This window comes from Sinocyclocheilus anshuiensis, unplaced genomic scaffold (genome assembly GCF_001515605.1).
Source record: "Sinocyclocheilus anshuiensis isolate Anshui unplaced genomic scaffold, SAMN03320099.WGS_v1.1 scaffold1243, whole genome shotgun sequence".
Lineage (NCBI taxonomy): Eukaryota > Metazoa > Chordata > Actinopteri > Cypriniformes > Cyprinidae > Sinocyclocheilus > Sinocyclocheilus anshuiensis.
In genome coordinates, this window is record NW_015539901.1 from 47,295 (window position 1) to 64,633 (window position 17,339).

The 17,339-nt window shown below is 40.1% G+C and overlaps 1 protein-coding gene, 1 non-coding gene and 1 pseudogene across 2 annotated transcripts in view; 1 reads left to right on the plus strand and 2 right to left on the minus strand.

The window, feature by feature from the left end:
• Positions 1–5,786: 5,786 nt before the first annotated feature.
• LOC107686099 (myeloid-associated differentiation marker homolog) lies at positions 5,787–6,999 on the minus strand (annotated as a pseudogene).
• A 2,088-nt stretch (positions 7,000–9,087) lies between these two features.
• trnae-cuc (transfer RNA glutamic acid (anticodon CUC)) lies at positions 9,088–9,159 on the minus strand. The gene has a single exon. It is a non-coding gene; the product is annotated as a tRNA-Glu (tRNA).
• A 4,405-nt stretch (positions 9,160–13,564) lies between these two features.
• LOC107686100 (rho guanine nucleotide exchange factor 11-like) overlaps positions 13,565–17,339 on the plus strand; it is a gene marked incomplete at its 5' end in the record, with an annotated part of 43,886 nt that continues 40,111 nt past the window's right edge. Inside the window, 5 exons of the mRNA XM_016482943.1 lie at positions 13,565–13,672; positions 15,188–15,259; positions 15,337–15,444; positions 16,005–16,053; positions 16,155–16,192. Coding sequence (XP_016338429.1) covers positions 13,565–13,672; positions 15,188–15,259; positions 15,337–15,444; positions 16,005–16,053; positions 16,155–16,192 — 375 coding nt within the window. The remainder of the gene's footprint in view (positions 13,673–15,187; positions 15,260–15,336; positions 15,445–16,004; positions 16,054–16,154; positions 16,193–17,339) is intronic.

The following is a 17,339-nucleotide window of genomic DNA, read 5'->3' on the forward strand; positions in this document are numbered from 1 at the left end:
TATTGTCCTCGTTTGTAAGTCTCTTTGGATAAAAGCGTCTGCTAAATGACTAAATGTAATGTAATGTAATATATATATATATATATATATATATATATATATATATATATATTTCAACAAATTTATCATCAATACAGACGCTGCATATGTTGCGTCTGCCATGTCGGAAGCTCAGGGCTTAAAAAATCCTGCTTCAAAAAATTAGCGTTAACAAAAACTTAGACTAAACTTGAGTGCGTTTATCTCATAAAATCTTTCTGGCTTGAACGCACCATTATTCACTGAAGATTTTCTTCCTGCTCAAGAAACTTGGAATAAAATCTTGAACTCATTGAAGCATAGTCTGAAAAATCTTTGGCTTTCAAAGATTTGATCAACGTTTGCTCTCTCACACCTTGACAAACACCAGTCGGCCAGAATACAAACAAACAAAGGTCGAGAAGGAGGAGGGCAGCTCCTGTACACTCCTGTCATTCCAGAGCCCAGTCCAGCCCGGGAGCCCTCAGAGTCCTTCGAGTCCGCTCCAGAGTCAGTTCTGGTCTAGGAGTTCATTCCAGAGTTCGCTCTCATCTACGTTCCAGTCCAGAGCCTGCTCCAGTTCCTCCCGAGGTGGCGGCTTCCGCTGCAGAACCTCCCGAGGCAGTGGCATCCACTTCAGCTCGTCTCAGCCCACTCCTGAACTCTCTGCCTGTCCGGTCATGGCCAAGGAGGCCGTTCCTGAACTCTCTGTTTGGCCTGTTATGGCTGCAGAGGCTGCTGTTTACCTCTCCGTGCTCTCTATTCCAGCCCAGTCTGAGCCATCTTGGTGGTCTCAAGCACCATCAGCTCCACACTGGTGGTCATCTGCTCCACTGTGGTGATCTTCGCTCCAGTCTGCTCTGCTGTGGTGTTCATCTGCTCCGCCCTGGTGTTCTGCCGGCCCCTCCCTGGCCTCTTACTCTGCCAACTCTACCCTGGTTTACCTCTGGCCCAAGGCCATCTTCCACCACACAGGCCTGACCCACCATCCCTCCCCCGGAGCGAATGTTGCTATTCATTAATGACACTCTCAACAGACGTCTCTGCATTTAGCCTATAAAGCTTTCTTAAGGATGATCTAGGGCTGGGCAAAAAATCGAATGCGTGCTGGAGATTTACTACTAATCACCAGAAGCGACATTACTGACGAGATTCGCATGAAAATCGCATTCGATTTTTTGCCCAGCCCTAGGATAATCACAAGGAAATATACAATTACATTTAAAAATATACAGGTACAAACCTACTTTTCAAAAAAGGGAACCGTCATAACCGTCAAAAGAGTATGAGTGACAAAATCATTATATCAGTGTGCATTTATATATTTTATCAAATAGTTTGCTTTTTCACGACCAACTTCTAACTGATTTTAAACAAGTGACAAATCAAATAATGTGCTTACACGACTGAAAGTCTCATCAAATTACTTCTGAAAAAGTTTGGTAAGTTAGAGTAATGTACTTATATGTAATAAATGTATAAAAGTGCCCTTTTTCAGTGAAGTGTTCATAAAAAGTCACACTGTGGCCACAAAGCTTAAGAGAGATAAAAAAGCTTTTTTTTTTACTGGATTACTGGAAATTTGTTTCAGCCATTCCATCCATCTGGACCACTGTCGCACATCTGCCACGTCATCAGAGCAGTGTTGTTCTTGATTTTAGTAACACGGGAAACACCGCGAGATCTTTGCATGCTAGACTGCTAGACTGTATGGGAAACATTGCGAGATCCCTGCACATCAAGCAGGACAGAAAATGTGGAGTGAATTCTAGTGTACTACGGCGCCTACAGAGATTCACTACCTCATTAACGCTTAAAATACAACTTTTTAATACACAATCCCTCACAAATAAATCATCCTTTATACAAGACCATATCATGGATAAGGGATTAGACTTTACGTGCATTACAGAAAAATGGCACCAGCCAGAGGTCTACTCAGCGTTAAATGACACCTGTCCCCCTGGTTACAGCTACCTGGAGAAAGCCCACAGCACTGGACGTGGTGGTGGCCTAGCTGTAATACACAGACAGAATTTGGAATTGTCCCCCCTCCCGCTGCCTACATTGTCTTCTTTTGAATGCCTTGCATTTAAGTGTAAATCCCCTTTTCCCATGACAATACTCATCTATCTGCCCCCTAAACAAAACTCAGTTTTCATTTCAGAGATGCACGATCTACTTACAACACACTGCACAATTTGCTCTGCTAACTCTGCTAACATTATAATACTTGGAGATTTTAATATTCATGTAGACACTCCCTCCTGCCACTTTGCAGCTGAGTTTCTGCAACTACTGGATTGTCTCAACCTCCAACAACATGTTTATGTCCCCACACATTTCAGGAGCCACATACTGGACCTGGTCATTTCAAACTTAGCCCCTATTATTAACGTTCTGGTGTATGAACTGGGTGTATCTGACCACAAGGCCATCTTAATGGAGCTGCCACTTCCCTCTTCCTACACTAAAGGTAAGAGTCAAATCCATCTACATTGAAAACCGCTGCCATCAGACCACTTCTCAAAAAATCCACCTTAGACCCAGAAGCCTTTGACAACTACAGGCCCATCTACAACCTTCCATTCCTTTCAAAAGTGTTGGAAAAAGTAGTAGCTGTGTAGCTTCTGGTCCATTTAAAACAAAATAAATTGATTGAGAAATTCCAGTCTGGTTTTCGCTCAGGCCACAGCACGGAAACAGCCTTGGTCAGGGTTACAAATGACCTTCTGATGATGGCAGATGCTGGCTCTCCATCTCTCCTTATCCTCCTGGATTTGAGCTCAGTATTTGACACTGTGGACCACAACATTCTCCTTCATCGTCTGCACTCCAGCATTGGTCTCTCTGACTCTGTGTATAAATGGGTCTCATCTTACCTCACTGGGAGAACTGAGCATGTCGCCTTGGGAGAGGTTGAATCCTTGACACACGATGTCACCTGTGGTGTCCCTCAAGGCTCAGTGCTTGGTCCCATCCTGTTTATCCTTTACAAGCTCCTCCTCGGTCATGTCATCAGCCGGCATGGAATTTCTTTTCATTGCTACAACCCTGTCTGTTCTCCTGCCATCTTCCACTTTGACAACCTGTCTCAAGGAGATAAAGGCGTGGATGAAGCAAAATATCTTGCAGCTAAACAGCTCCAAGACTGAAGCCATCCTAATCGGCACTCCAAACCAGGTCCGAACATCTGTCATTAACAGCATTACCTTCTCTGGCCAGGATATTTCACTCTCATCATCAGTCACCAACATGGGTGTTAAAATGGACTCGCATCTGAACTTTGAGGATCAAATCAAACATCTGTGTAAGACCTCTTTCTTCCATCTGAGGAACATCGCCAAACTTCGCCCTATGCTCACTTTTGGAGATGCAGAAAAGCTTGTCCACACCTTTGTCTCCTCCTGGATGGACTATTGTAATGCGCTCCTCATCGGGATCCCAGGCAAAAGCCTCCAGAAGCTGCAGTACATTCAGAACCCTGCTGCTAGGATCCTGATGAGGGTGCGCAAATAAGACCATAACACCCCCATCCTTAAATTGCTCCATTGGCTCCCTGTCTCATTCAGGATTGAGTACAAGGTTTCCCTCCTCACCCACCAGTGTATCCATGGAGATGACCCCCAACCCCCACCTCACTCCCATCCTTAAATCGCTCCATTGGCTCCCTGTCTCATTCAGGATTGAGTACAAGGTTTCCCTCCTCACCCACCAGTGTATCCATGGAGATGACCCCCAACCCCCACCTCAACGAACTCCTCTCTCCACAATGCTCTACACGTACCCTCCGTTCTGTTTCAGCACATCTCCTGAAACCTCCTAGGACCAAGCTCCATACTATGGGAGATCAGGCTTTCTGCTCAGCCGCTCCCAGTCTGTGGAATGCTCTCCCGGAACATCTGAGGACACCACAGTCTGTGGATGCTTTTAAATGTGGCCTTAAAACCCACCTTTTTAGCAGAGCTTTTTTTCTTTTTGTTTCTCTGTGTTCTTTCATTGTAGCACTTTGGGATTTTGTTGAAATATAAAGTGCATTATAAATAAAACGTATTATTATTATTATTTTCTAAAACGCATTCAAAATCCTGTGATTTTTCTTCGTAATTTATGATCTGAATGAACATCATTCTGTAAATCAATTAATAGAAGTTGATGATCTCTTTATATTAAACATAAATTACATTTCTTTATTATAAATACTCTTATCAATTAAACCCTTTACTGATATTTTATTGTGGAAGCTTGTAGACAGTCATGTCATATTCATGTACTTTACTAGAAGATCATAAGCTGCAAGACAAAATGAAAATAGGAAAAAAAATAAACAGTTCTTTGAATTTTCTGATAAATTATGCCTAATCATCTTGAAATATATACTTTCATAAATATATAAACTATTCAAAATTAGAATTCAAATTTATTTACATATCACAATGAAACTTTATTTGTTCTTGATACATTTGAAGATACTATAGTAAATAATATAAAAATGGTTTGCTCCAGAATTGTTCACTCTGATTATAACACATGAACGCAGACGTGGCTGAAATTGTGATGCAACGTGTCAATGATAACACTTTTATTTAAAAGTTTTTAAACTGAACGCGTGGAATTTGATCGTGTCATCATGCACTGTTTGTCCGCATTAATGAGACAGCATGCACAACAGCCAATACAATTGCTGTATTTAAGACTATATTTGCATATGAGACATGATACAAACATCAGACATCAGGTTTATTCATGAAGGATGTTGTAATGGTACACCGGTATGCATGCATGCAAACATCAGATGTTATATTATAACATAGTCAAAATGTGCGAGACTACACATGCAAATGACACAAATGTTAACGTGTCCAAAAAGTGCGTGTTGACACGGTCAAATTCCACACGTTCCATTTAAAGACTTTTGGCCCCTTCCGCCTTCCATAACACTTACAGGTGACAAACATGCACTTCAAGTCACATAAAACAGGAAAAAAAAATGTACAGTAGTTTAACACAGCGATGCAGATGCGATACTCCATCCTAAGGCAGCAGTGGCACAATCAGAAAATGCACTAATCACATTAAAAATACATTCAATGGTGCGTTCAAGTCCTCCTGGGGAGTTTGTGTTTATGAACTAGGAATCATAATTATGATGTCAGGTGTGTTCAAATCACTTGGCAAGATGATGATGTACCTTTTCTATGAAAACAAAATGATGAATAAAGATTGTTGCATTGTGTTTTTGTTTTTTATGATTTTATTCAATTCCCAAGTGCTGTAAACTGAATGGTTACATATTATATCATAAATGAATAATACTATTGTATTTTGTACATGCAACTTGACTAGTTTTAATGTAAAAATCAATATAGACACTGCATCTTTTGCGTCTGTCATGTCAGAAACTCAGGGCTTCAATAATTATCGTTGACTAAAACAATTCATTGCTTGAAATAAAATATTTAAAAAACCTTAAAAGTTATTTAATTTCAGCTAGCTGCCAAGGCAACATTTCTAATATATATATATATATGTATATATATATATATATATATCAAATGAGGCTAAAATAATACTGTTTCCCACTCATATTTACAACTTTGTGGTTGTGTTCATGTGCATTTAACTTATACGATCTTTCTGGCTTGAACGCACCATTATTCACTGAAGATTTTCTTCCTGCTCAAGAAGCTTGGAATAAAAGCTTGAACTCATTGAAGCATAGTCTGAAAAATCTTTGGCTTTCAAAGATTTGATCAACGTTTGCTCTCTCACACCTTGACAGACACCAGTCGGCCAGAATACACCAGATCTGCCAGGTAGATCAGGAAGTTGAGAGCGGTGAGAACGGCCACGGCGACGGCGACCAATTTATCCCACGGACACAAACCGTGACTGTTTCGGCGGTCGTCCGGTTGGCTTGAGCTCCTCGAATAATGGCTGTCGAACTTGAAGACCGGCCAAATGATAGCAGCGGTGAGGTACATGACGACCGCCAACAGGGCATAGGCGGAAAGGAAGCACGCAAAGGGGAATGGCAGGCACCCGGTGCATTCAACAATAGACATCACCACGATGGCCGCCGAAATCACGAAACAGATGCAGTAGACGGCTATGCACCACTTCAGAGCCGAGTGACTGTCGTAAGAGGCGGGGTCGCTGACAAACAGGAATATGACACTGGCCACGAATGTCTCGCAAACCTTCAACAGACCTGGAACCGTCGCCATGTACCCAGCGACTTCGCCCGGTTGCGCTCGTGTCAGACACACTTCGACTAAATAAACCACGGTGGCCAGGCAGGAGAAGACCGAGGAGGCGATCCGGTGGTCTTGCACCTCGTCACGCCTCATTTTGTCATTCAGGAAGTAGAGCGAGAAGATGATAGATGTTGACAGGCAAAGAAGCGAGGCGTAGCAGGCAAAAGTAATAGGGAAGTTGTTCCAGGACACAGGGGCACGAGACTGGAGACCCATGAGCTCCACCACCAAAACCAGCAGGGTCCCGGCGGAAGATGCACCAGTCGGCCATGCCGCCGTTGACCAACCCTCCGTGAGACACCACGCTAAACGCCACACAAGTGAACAACAGAGCAGCCAAACGCACCAACGTGAGACGGCAAGTCTTCAAGACCAGCAGAGGCATGATTGGTTACGTTTTTGGATGTCAAATGAAGGCGAACGATGTGTCCTTCTGGTGACTCTGCAAATGACAAAAAGAAAAGAAGATGGACCATCTCAATCAACAAAGCATGCTATTGGCTGAGAGATTTGACATGCTCCAGTCACTGATCGTTTTACAAAGACCACATGCTCAAGAGAAGCACTTCAGCCCTGTTTGTGTGAACATGTGGCCCGTTTAGGAGGTTCGACACTTTTACAAGGAACTATGTGGCCTGTTTGTTGCACTGCATTGGTTTTACTAGAGTGTGTATTGTATTGCATTTATGCTTTGGTTGCGGAACCATTAAGTACTAATCTAAAAAAAAAAAAAAAAAAAGATAGATATGCACTCACTGCCCAGAGTTGTTTTAAAGAGACAGTTCACCCAAAAATTTAATTTTGGCATCATGTACTAACCCCAATGTTGTTCCAAACCTGTAGGAATGTCTTTCTTCTGCTGAACTCAAAAGAAAATATTTAGAATGTTGGTAACCAAACAGTTGCTGGTAGCCATTTACTTCCATTGGATTTTCCATACTATAGAAGTCAATGGCTACCAGCAACTGTTTGGCAAATATCTTAGTACAGCTTGAGGGTGAGTAAATGATGACAGAATTTTCATTTTTGGGGTAACTATCCCCTTAATGTAGCTCAGGGAAACAACACAAGCAACATGTGTCTGAAAATACTTACTGTAACATACTTTTTCTCTGATTTAATGTACATGATGACTTTTAAAGCAATAGCTCACAAAACAAATAGTTATTTACTTAACTCGTCCAACTTTCTTCTGTGGAACCCAAAGGAGTTCACAGAGAAGATGACAACTAAATATAACGTTTTAATAATCGATTTGATTCTTTAAGAATCACACAGTCCACACCTCAGCAAAAACATCCAACTCTTTAATAGTAAAGCACCAAAATGTCATTGTACAAGTTCATCGTGTGCTCTTCCCCTCTACCATAACTCTCAAATCTGATTCACAATAGCGTGCATAAGTGATCAGTTCAGCAAACAACAATTTAAATGTAAGTCTACAAAGGTCAGCCAGGACATTCTGCCTAAGATCTCCTTTTTTAACTTAGGAAAGATGAGTTTGGATTTAGAATGACATCACATGATGACAGATATTTCATTTTTGGGTGTACTGTTCCTTTAAGATCTCGGGGTTAGAGCTAGTATTTTACCCAACTTTACACATTATGTCTCAATTTAAGCTATCATATAAACCTCTAAGGCAACACCACGTATCTAACAAAGCAATATCAGTGGACGTGACTCAGCTATGGGTCGCTTCCTCGACATTACTACCCATTTTTGATGCAAGGAGCCAGCAAACAATAAAAAATATCACTGCTGGAGTTTTCAAAGCCTTTGAGACTGACTTAAACTATATATTGCATGCTATTTTATGTAGCTTACATAGGCCTACTTGATTAAATTTCACTGAAGCACTGTTTCCCTCCCATCTCTCTCGCAGCTAGCGGGTGTGGTGGCTGTGTTTCATGGCTCGGGTGAGGTTGAGATGAGCGCAAAAGTCACCCTGGGGTTCGTGGGGGAATCAAACGTTCCCCTTTTTAGCGATGCGATCTCTGAACTAAACGCATTTAACAGATTTCCCATAGACCTTGTGCTTAATACGCATTTAAAAGATGCCAGATGTTCAGTAACTAATATCCACACAACATATAAATCCAGTGCAGATGTCTTCACAAAAGCCTATTTGTGTAAATGACTGCAAAAATAAACCAGTTTTTCTTAATTACTAAATCAAGACCAATGCAAACGCACACCAAACCAACAGAAGATAAGAAAGCAAATGATACAGACTTGCTCTGTACAGATTGTTTCCGCTTTATTCCAGTTTAATGTATGCCAAGGAGAACCGAGCCCCTCTCCTGTGACGCCCAGATGTTCTCATCCTTAAAGGGACTCACTTCAGTCCTCCACGCCCGTTTCCTTCAGAATTAGAGACTGCCTTTCTCTCACCATCTGACCTCTCCATACAGTCTAGAGAAGGGTTTGTATGCGAAAATTAGATGTTGGTTGTTTGCATTGCATTGTGACATTTTCCCTTTTTTTACAAACAGGGGAAAACGTATTTCTTATCGTATCTTTATTTCTTTTGATACAATTTTGTATATGAATCATGGCATTTTTTTCTTCTTTTGAGTGGAATTCACTAACTGGCTAACTGTAGCATTATTAGTTCTCTCTATGTGATAAACACGACCAGGCTAGGCGTGACTGAGGCTGACCGCTGCATATTATCTTAAGTAATTATATTAAGGGTATGGAGCAAAACAACTTCAATAATAGGACTGTGCACTGGCATATAATGAGAATGAGGGGATAAAAAGTGCAGTTAGACAATCTAATGATATAAGATATGGTAAAAAAGCAACTGTTCCCTGACCGGGAATCGAACCCGGGCCGCGGCGGTGAGAGCGCCGAATCCTAACCACTAGACCACCAGGGAGCGGTGTCGATTGAGATTGAAATAGTGTTAATAATCCTGTGAATAGGTAGAACTGCAACGTCCCTGTAATCTCTGGTTTAACACGATCAGTCACTCTTGATTTGCAGGTTCTATGCCATCTTTAAAATCTGTAAAAACCACAGACAGACTTCAACAACGAACAGAATACATCCTGTTTGTATAGTCAATATGTCTTCTGAGTCAAGGGTTACTGAATGGTTACATTAGTGTGGAATAGAAAACATTGATTTGACTTGTCATTATTTTGTTATTGTGATAATTACAAACACAGAGCCAAAGTATAGGCGACATCACTGTTTTAATGAAAAAAAATGCAAAAAGTCAAGTTTTTTTTTTTTTATTAAACCATGTACAACATTAATGCAAATATATATCTCGCAAGACGTGCTTTCACTATCACGGAGCCTACTAATATTGTTTTTTTGTCCATATTTTTAATTAGATTTTTTTTCTGCTTTCATGTTCATTTTAGTTGGTAATTTTGTCACGTTTTTGTCATTATTGTTATTAGTTTTTGTTGTTTTTAGAACTACATTAAAATTAGAAATGTTGCCTTGGAAACTAACTGAAATAAAATCATATATTTTTTATATTTTATTTTCTATCAGTTGAGATTTATTTGATTTTGTAAGAAACTTTTTTAGAGTTTTGGTTTTAGTTAATTACTAATTCCAAAGTTCATGACCAAAAAGCGTAACTTAATCCATTACATTACACATTTTAGGTAATATAATCAGACTTTTTGATTACTTTTAGATTACTTTTGACCTAACTTGCTTATGACATTGATTTAAATAGTATAATATTGCGCCATACTGATATACAAATGCAAAGGAAAAGAAAAGATATTCCATTTGTTGTTATTAACAACGTGAAGTGCATTAAACATTACGTCAATGTTGTGGTTTGTAAAGGAACTGCAGGGGGTTCGTGAGTTTAATGAAAAACTAATAATTAATTAAATCATAAAAATGTTAATTAAAATTAAATGTGATGCACGTGTGCTATCAGGGCAGCCCGATTCCGAATATTTTAAAATGTACTGAATTTTTGGAATCGGACGTAATCCAGATCGCATGTAATCAGTCACTGATCATGCACTAAACCTGGCCTTGTTTCTCCGGTTTGACCTGCAGCACCACAATCCAGCCGCTAGAGGACGAGCGCGAGTCTGTTTCCAGCCGAGCACTAACCCAGGATGATGGTGTTATTCCGGAATGGCGAACGCTCGCGCACTGGGATTACACCACCAATGAAGACAAACAGAGCACACATCTTTGGGAAGCAATGAGAGGAACTCGACGCTAAACGTGCATACAGCGAGAGACGGACGCGAGAGACGCGAGTGGCAGGGATCCAAGTGGCTGCGGATCAAATGAATGTCGCTGGCCGCCAAACGAGCGTGTGCGAGTCGCCGAAACCCGGCCAATAACTGCGCCGCGAAACGAGAGCGTTCCGAGGCGGGTGTGTCGCGCCACGCGTGCAGAAGATAGCGTTCTACCGCGCGCGCGTGAAGGTGAACGGCCGCGGCCGTCGGAGTCGCGTTGTGCGTCAGTACGCGGCGGCGGGGATGCACGCCGTGCGGGCCTCGCGTGCAGCGGAGCTCGACCGGCGGATTTTTTTCGCTAAAAGCACGGGATTCTGTGGGTTTGCGGGGGTGTTTAGCGGAGCGCGCGTGCGAGCTGCTGCAGTAATCTGACTGTCACACCGCTGGGAACCTTGCTGCTTATTCATCAGTGCGTGCACTTTATTTGCGTCCCACCACTGTGTGTGTAAAGCGGCTGCTCGCGTCATGTTCCCCAGCCTTTGCGTTTGAAAAGCTCCACTTGCATTGCATTGAAATCAGTAGCTCCAAAGTCCAGAATAACCTTGCTAAAAACACTAGCACCGAATCACCTCGACCGCTAATACACTGCAGTGAAGCCACAGGGCACGGCAGCAAAGCTGATTCTTCTCATTCGGACTGCTTGTGTTGCCATCCCCGCAGTCTGTTCGTGTTTTTAAAGCGATCCTGAAGTGGGACGATGATTCAGTCCGCAGGAATCTTTGTTCCGGAGCTCCAGAGATCAAACAGAAATGTGGCGTATTGATCCTGCATGTTCCCCTGAGAGAGAGTCTAGCTGTTCTGAAGCTGCCAAACACTAAGTAGTGAGTTTCACTGGGTTTATGTGGACTTTTGGAGTTTGCTTATTCAATGGGACGATGCTGGTGAGGAGGATCACTGTGTTTCCCCGAAAGGAACTTTGACCCCTGAAGCGGCGAAAGGACAAAACTCACCTCAAGGAGTGGGAAGAGGAAATAGGACTAACCCTACACTAATGACATGATCTCAGACTGACAGAAAAACCACTACGCTAGTAATCGGACAAACCTCACAGCCATGAGTGTTCGACACCCGACCTCCACGCTGGATAGGTGAAGTTGCTTTCTTAAAACGACCTTTAGACCGATACCGATTCCCTGAGAGCACACGCACATCACGGAGACGTCTGTTTGACGTCTGCATTACATCTGCAAGACTTAGTTTTTAGAGTGTTTGCTCATCTGCAATACGTCCATAGGACGTTTCCTATCAGATGTCAAATAGACGTTTAGAAGATGTCTTTAAGATGTTTATGTAAAACTGACATCTTAAACCCAGATAGCACACATATGTCTACAAGACGTCTGTTAAAGATCGCTTCGTCTGGAAAGCATCTGCTGTGTACAAACATCTGACAGACGTCTATAAGATGTCAGTTCTTACAAACATTCTAAATCACAAACATCTGACAGACGTGTACAAGATGTCAGTTTTTACAAACATTCTAAATCACACACATCTGACAGACGTCTACAAGATGTCAGTTTTTACAAACATTCTAAATAACAAACATCTGACAGACGTCTATCAGATGTTTCTACACAGCAGATGCTTTCCAGACGAAGCGATCTTTAACAGACGTCTTGCAGACGTACATACTGTTTGTATCTTAACGTGCTCAGTGGTGTTTTTAGTGACTTATGGGTCAATGCATTATATTCCATTAATAAACTGAGCTAGTATGTACTATTTTAAACAACTAGGTCCTCGAATCTGATTGGTCGAGCGGCGTTAGCAAGTGTGTCAGTTCTTGAAATCTTGTGAATGGATAGTAAATAACTTATAATCTTGAGTAAATATTCTGTTATATAAGTGTTAATCAATTATGTGCACATTTTCATTTGATGTCATTCAGTATTACGTATGAATCTGCATTATATCAGCCGTCCTCAATGCAGCAACATTTTTAAAACTCGTATCGGTTGACCATTATCCTCATCTCTCTTAAAGGAGTGTTACAATTAAAATTTTTATTCCTTTTTAAGAGCACGAGAGATCCTTCTAAATTATTGTCTGTGATACCTAGCCTATGCCACAATGCAGCATCACTTAAAAGCAACTGTGTTCAGTTACCATGCTTTATTTGCCGTCAGCCACACGATTAATTTGTTCGGCGAGTGAAAGTGGGGCTGTGGTGAGTGTGTAGTATTCAGCTGATTACGTGACATCAACATGACGGCCCTCGTGTAAAATAAAAGGTTACATCAGTGGCGGTGTAACTGCAAAAGGTTACATCATGCATCCTAGGGTTGCAAAAAGGTGGAAAATTTCCAGGAAATTTCAGAAATATTCCAGAAATTTTGGAAACTTTCCAGGATTTTTTTGGGGAATATTCCAGGAATTTTTGGAAAGTTTCCGGAAATTTTCCACCCCTTTGCAACCCTAGTGGTGGCTGGTGGAAATACATTTTCTTGGTACGCCGGTGCCACATTCAACAATTTTAGCATGCATCCCAGTATGATTTATCCCAGTATAACAAAGGGAAAAATATTAAGACTTGAAACATTTTAAATAAAGATAATTTTACCAAGTTTACGTTTAAGTTTGAGGATGATTCTCACAAAACTATATTTTCTGCAAGCTTTTTTCGAGATATTCAAACATTTTTTAAATTTACATAATTTGTATAAAGCTGAGAATTTTTTTTACATTTGTTTATATAATTTTTATACATGTTTAAATAACAAGTCAAGCTGCAATACCAAACAGGGCCACACGGGGGTGCCAACAGACCACAATAACAGTCGCCTTAACCTGACTATATACAGATCCATTCAGAATTATCAAAGAGAGTAAAACACAAATAAAAAAGTAAATAAAAACATTCTGAATTTGTCGAATGTGGCGACAGAACAAACGATATCGACTGAAATGTGTTTTTCAGGGCCAATGCCGATTATTACAGATCAAGTAGACCGATAACTAGGGCTGCACGATTATGACAAAAATCATACTTGTCGATTATTCCCTTGAAATTGTAATTGCGATTATTAATTACGATTATCACATTTTACATTGATCTTGCCCAATCACAGGACAGCACCTGGTGAAGCCCCGCCTCCTCCACCAACTCCACCCACAGGAAGCAGCACCCCGACTCAGAGAATTACAGGACCCAAACCATTACAGGTGCGCCATGTTTTTAAAACTTTTATTGACTATAACATAGAGTTGTAGGGCCCTCAATCGGCTATATGGACTATTGCCAGTGAGTATTAAAGCGCAAACAGACTGCGTGTCTCTGTGTGAATGAATGGCATGGTTTCGTCTACTACTTCATCTCCTGAGCTGCTCTGAGAATCATCTCACCAGCATTTCATTTGAGATATGCGCGCACAAACTTAAAGATCTTCTACAACCCGCCAAAATAAAAGTTCGGATTAACTTGAAGAAATTATGACAGAAAATATATTACTATTGTACAGCAGAACGTGCTCAAAGTAATAATAATAATAATACATTATTTTTGAGGAAGTATCACACAATTTTTGTCAGTGTTTTAATTTAAATGTTAAACCTCTGTTTTGTAACAACAAATTAAAGGATTGTTACAATTTTATTTGATTTGAAGTTTTTATTAACACGCAGAATCCAGACAAAATAAAACTGACAACACAGAATTTCAGAAATGAATAACACCTTTCATTATTAACACGCTGTTACACTATTATTGATACAATTTTTATATATGGTTAAATTGTTAAAGTTTAAAAAAATAAACTGAAAAATGAAATCCTTAATTATTAATTTAATTTAATTAAACCCTTAATATGGAATCCAAAAAATGATAAAACCCCAGAATAATGAGAAAAAAAAACTGAGGGAAAAAAAAAAAGAATATAGGGTATTCTTATCGTTATAATGTTAATAAATGGTTAGATTGTTAATGTTGTATGAATTTAGTTATTTAAATTAAAATATTTTTATGATTAAGTTTTATGAATTTAATCAATTGGACATTCATTTTGATTATTAAAAAGTTAATTAATTAAAATGGAATCCAAAATAAATAAATAGAACAAGCAACACAGAATTTTTGAGGAAAAAAAAAGTAAAAAAATAACAATAATAACAACACATTTCATAGGGCACTACTATTGATCCAATTTTAATAAGTGATTAAATTGTTAAAGTTTTATGAATTCAGTTGATTATTATGAAATTTAAATAAAGGGGACATAACACACACAGTTTCTGCCAATCTCATGTTAATCTTGAGTACCTATAGAGGAGTACTCTTTAACAGTGTAAATAAGTCAGAATTAGGGATGTAACGATTAACCGCGAGCCGGTTGAAAATCGATTTAAATATGTGATGATTCAAATCGGTCGAGATGCTAAACAAATCGCGATTCAGTTAGGGGTAGGAGTTTATATGAATGTATGTCTGAGGGGAACTAACTGTCTTTCAGTGGTGTTTTTTCTTTTCCTCTTGCCTCTGTATAATCGAATCGAATCGTGAGTTGAGTGAATCGTTACATCCCTAGTCAGAATGCATGAAATGGCTTTAGATTCTGCCTTTAAAACATTCAAACGAATTCCAGAAAGAAAGAAAAAATAAATCAAACGGAAAACATTGAATTTGGGAAATATAAAACTGAATGAAAAAAAAAATAAAATGCCATTTCTCTCCATCATTCGCAGGACCCTGAGGTGCAGAAACACGCCACAGAAATCCTGCGAAAGATGCTGGAGCAGGAGGAGGCAGAGCTGCAGGTATCAGATCAGTGCTTCTCTGGTGTATGTGTTGAGTCGTGTTCAGACCCGTCATTAATGATGCTCTCTCTGTGCAGAACCTTCTGGAGGAACAGTCTCGAAACCCCTCGCCTTCATTAGAGGAGCGGATAGAAAGTGCCAAACGAAGAGCCAATCAAGTCCGAGTGAAGATCCGGCAGGATGTGGTACAAGTTGTGCTTAATATATTCTTTGCTGAAAACTCACTCATCCTTACACCATCTAAGATGGAGAAATGCAGCATTGCATCACTTGATGCTCTGCAGTGAATGGGTGCCGTCAGAATGAGAGTCCAAACAGCTGATAACAACATCACAATAATCCACAAGTAATCCACAGCACTCCAGTCCATCAGTTAACGTCTTGTGAAGCCAACAAATCCATCAAGACATTTTAAGTTCATTGCTTTTGGCCAAAATACGATTCCATAATCCAGAGTAATGGTTCCTCCAGTGAATTTGCACGTATTAATTGGAGTGATTCGGGGCTGAAAATGTAAAGTAATTAAATAAAAGGACCAACAACAGACTACTGTTGTGTTATATGGACTGGTTTTAAAGGCACAGATAGTTGCATTTGTTTCCTTTTTGAGCTTTCTGATGTAAATGTCCAGTGTGAAGCACGTCAGGGTTCATAAACCAGCCAGATCAGGTATTCTTAGTTGAATAGTCGATTAGTTGTTTCCAAGCTCTGCACACGGTCATTTTAAACCGCTTCTCTGTTTCAGGATGGCACTCGATCAGAAGCTGTCGCTAGCTATCTCACAGCTGGAGAAGGTCACTATACGTTCATTAAATCATGTGTTGAAGAGCTAATACGATCTTTGATTCATCAGTGTTCGTGCTGTAATGTTGGTGTGATTTCCCTCTTTGAGCAGGTCGGTTATCGATGGACTCCAGCGAAGGAGACGCCGAGGTGAGTTACGTTCGCTTTAGGGATGCACCGAAAAAGCACTGTTACTCGTCACATTTTTATGATTTTTTTACAATGCATGTGACAATGCGATACGTGCGACGTATTTGTAATGAGACTCGTTTATAAATCTGCTGTTGACAACAAAAAGAAGCGCTTGGGTCTTCCTGCGCATTTCCGCCAAAATAAAAGTTGACAAAACAAGAACTCCGGCATTCATAAATGTTAGTATTGTAATTTTACTGTTGTTCTGTAAAAAATACAGTAAAAAGTAAGACAATAATAATGATAATAATCATTACAACAGCTCTGTTAATACATTTATTATAACGTTCACATATAGTGTTCAAATCGGGATCTGTCAAGTCAAGTCAAGTCACCTTTATTTATATAGCGCTTTTAACAATACAGATTGTGGCAAAGCAACTGAACAGCATTAATTAGGAAAATAGTGTGTCAATAATGCAAAATGACTATAGTAGACACTCATTTTTCAGTTAAAGACAGTTCATCATTGAATTCAGTGATGTCAACATCCAGCTCAGTTTAAATAGTATCTTTGCAATCAAGTAAACGATATCGCTGGAAATGAAGTGTCCCCAACTAAGCAAGCCAGAGGCGACAGCGGCAAGGAACCAAAACTCCATCGGTGACAGAATGGAGAAAAAACCTTGGGAGAAACCAGGCTCAGTCGGGGGGCCAGTTCTCCTCTGGCCAGACGAACAAGCAGTACGGAAAAATCAATTTAAGACGTAATAAAACAGACGATGAACACTATTAACAGCAATTATTATATGATGCAATCAAACTTATAGCAAAATGTGGTAGTTCTGTAAGTTGTTTCAGGGTTGGCATCATCAGAGGTCCTCTGAAGGGTTGGCATCATCTCTTCTCAGGTGTTCTGGATCCGGACTGAAGCTTGTGTAAATCCTAGTTACCACGGGATGTCAATCCCGTGGCAAAAAACAGAGAACCAAATAGAAACATAATTAGCGTAGCTGCTGTTCCAACCAAGCAAAATTGATTTGTTTAACCCAAACTAAAGAATAATAATGTGCATTTGATCAGATATAACTGCAGTACAAGATTATGAGATGCATTATTTGAATGCTTGGCCAAAGAGATGTGTCTTTAATCTAGATTTAAACAG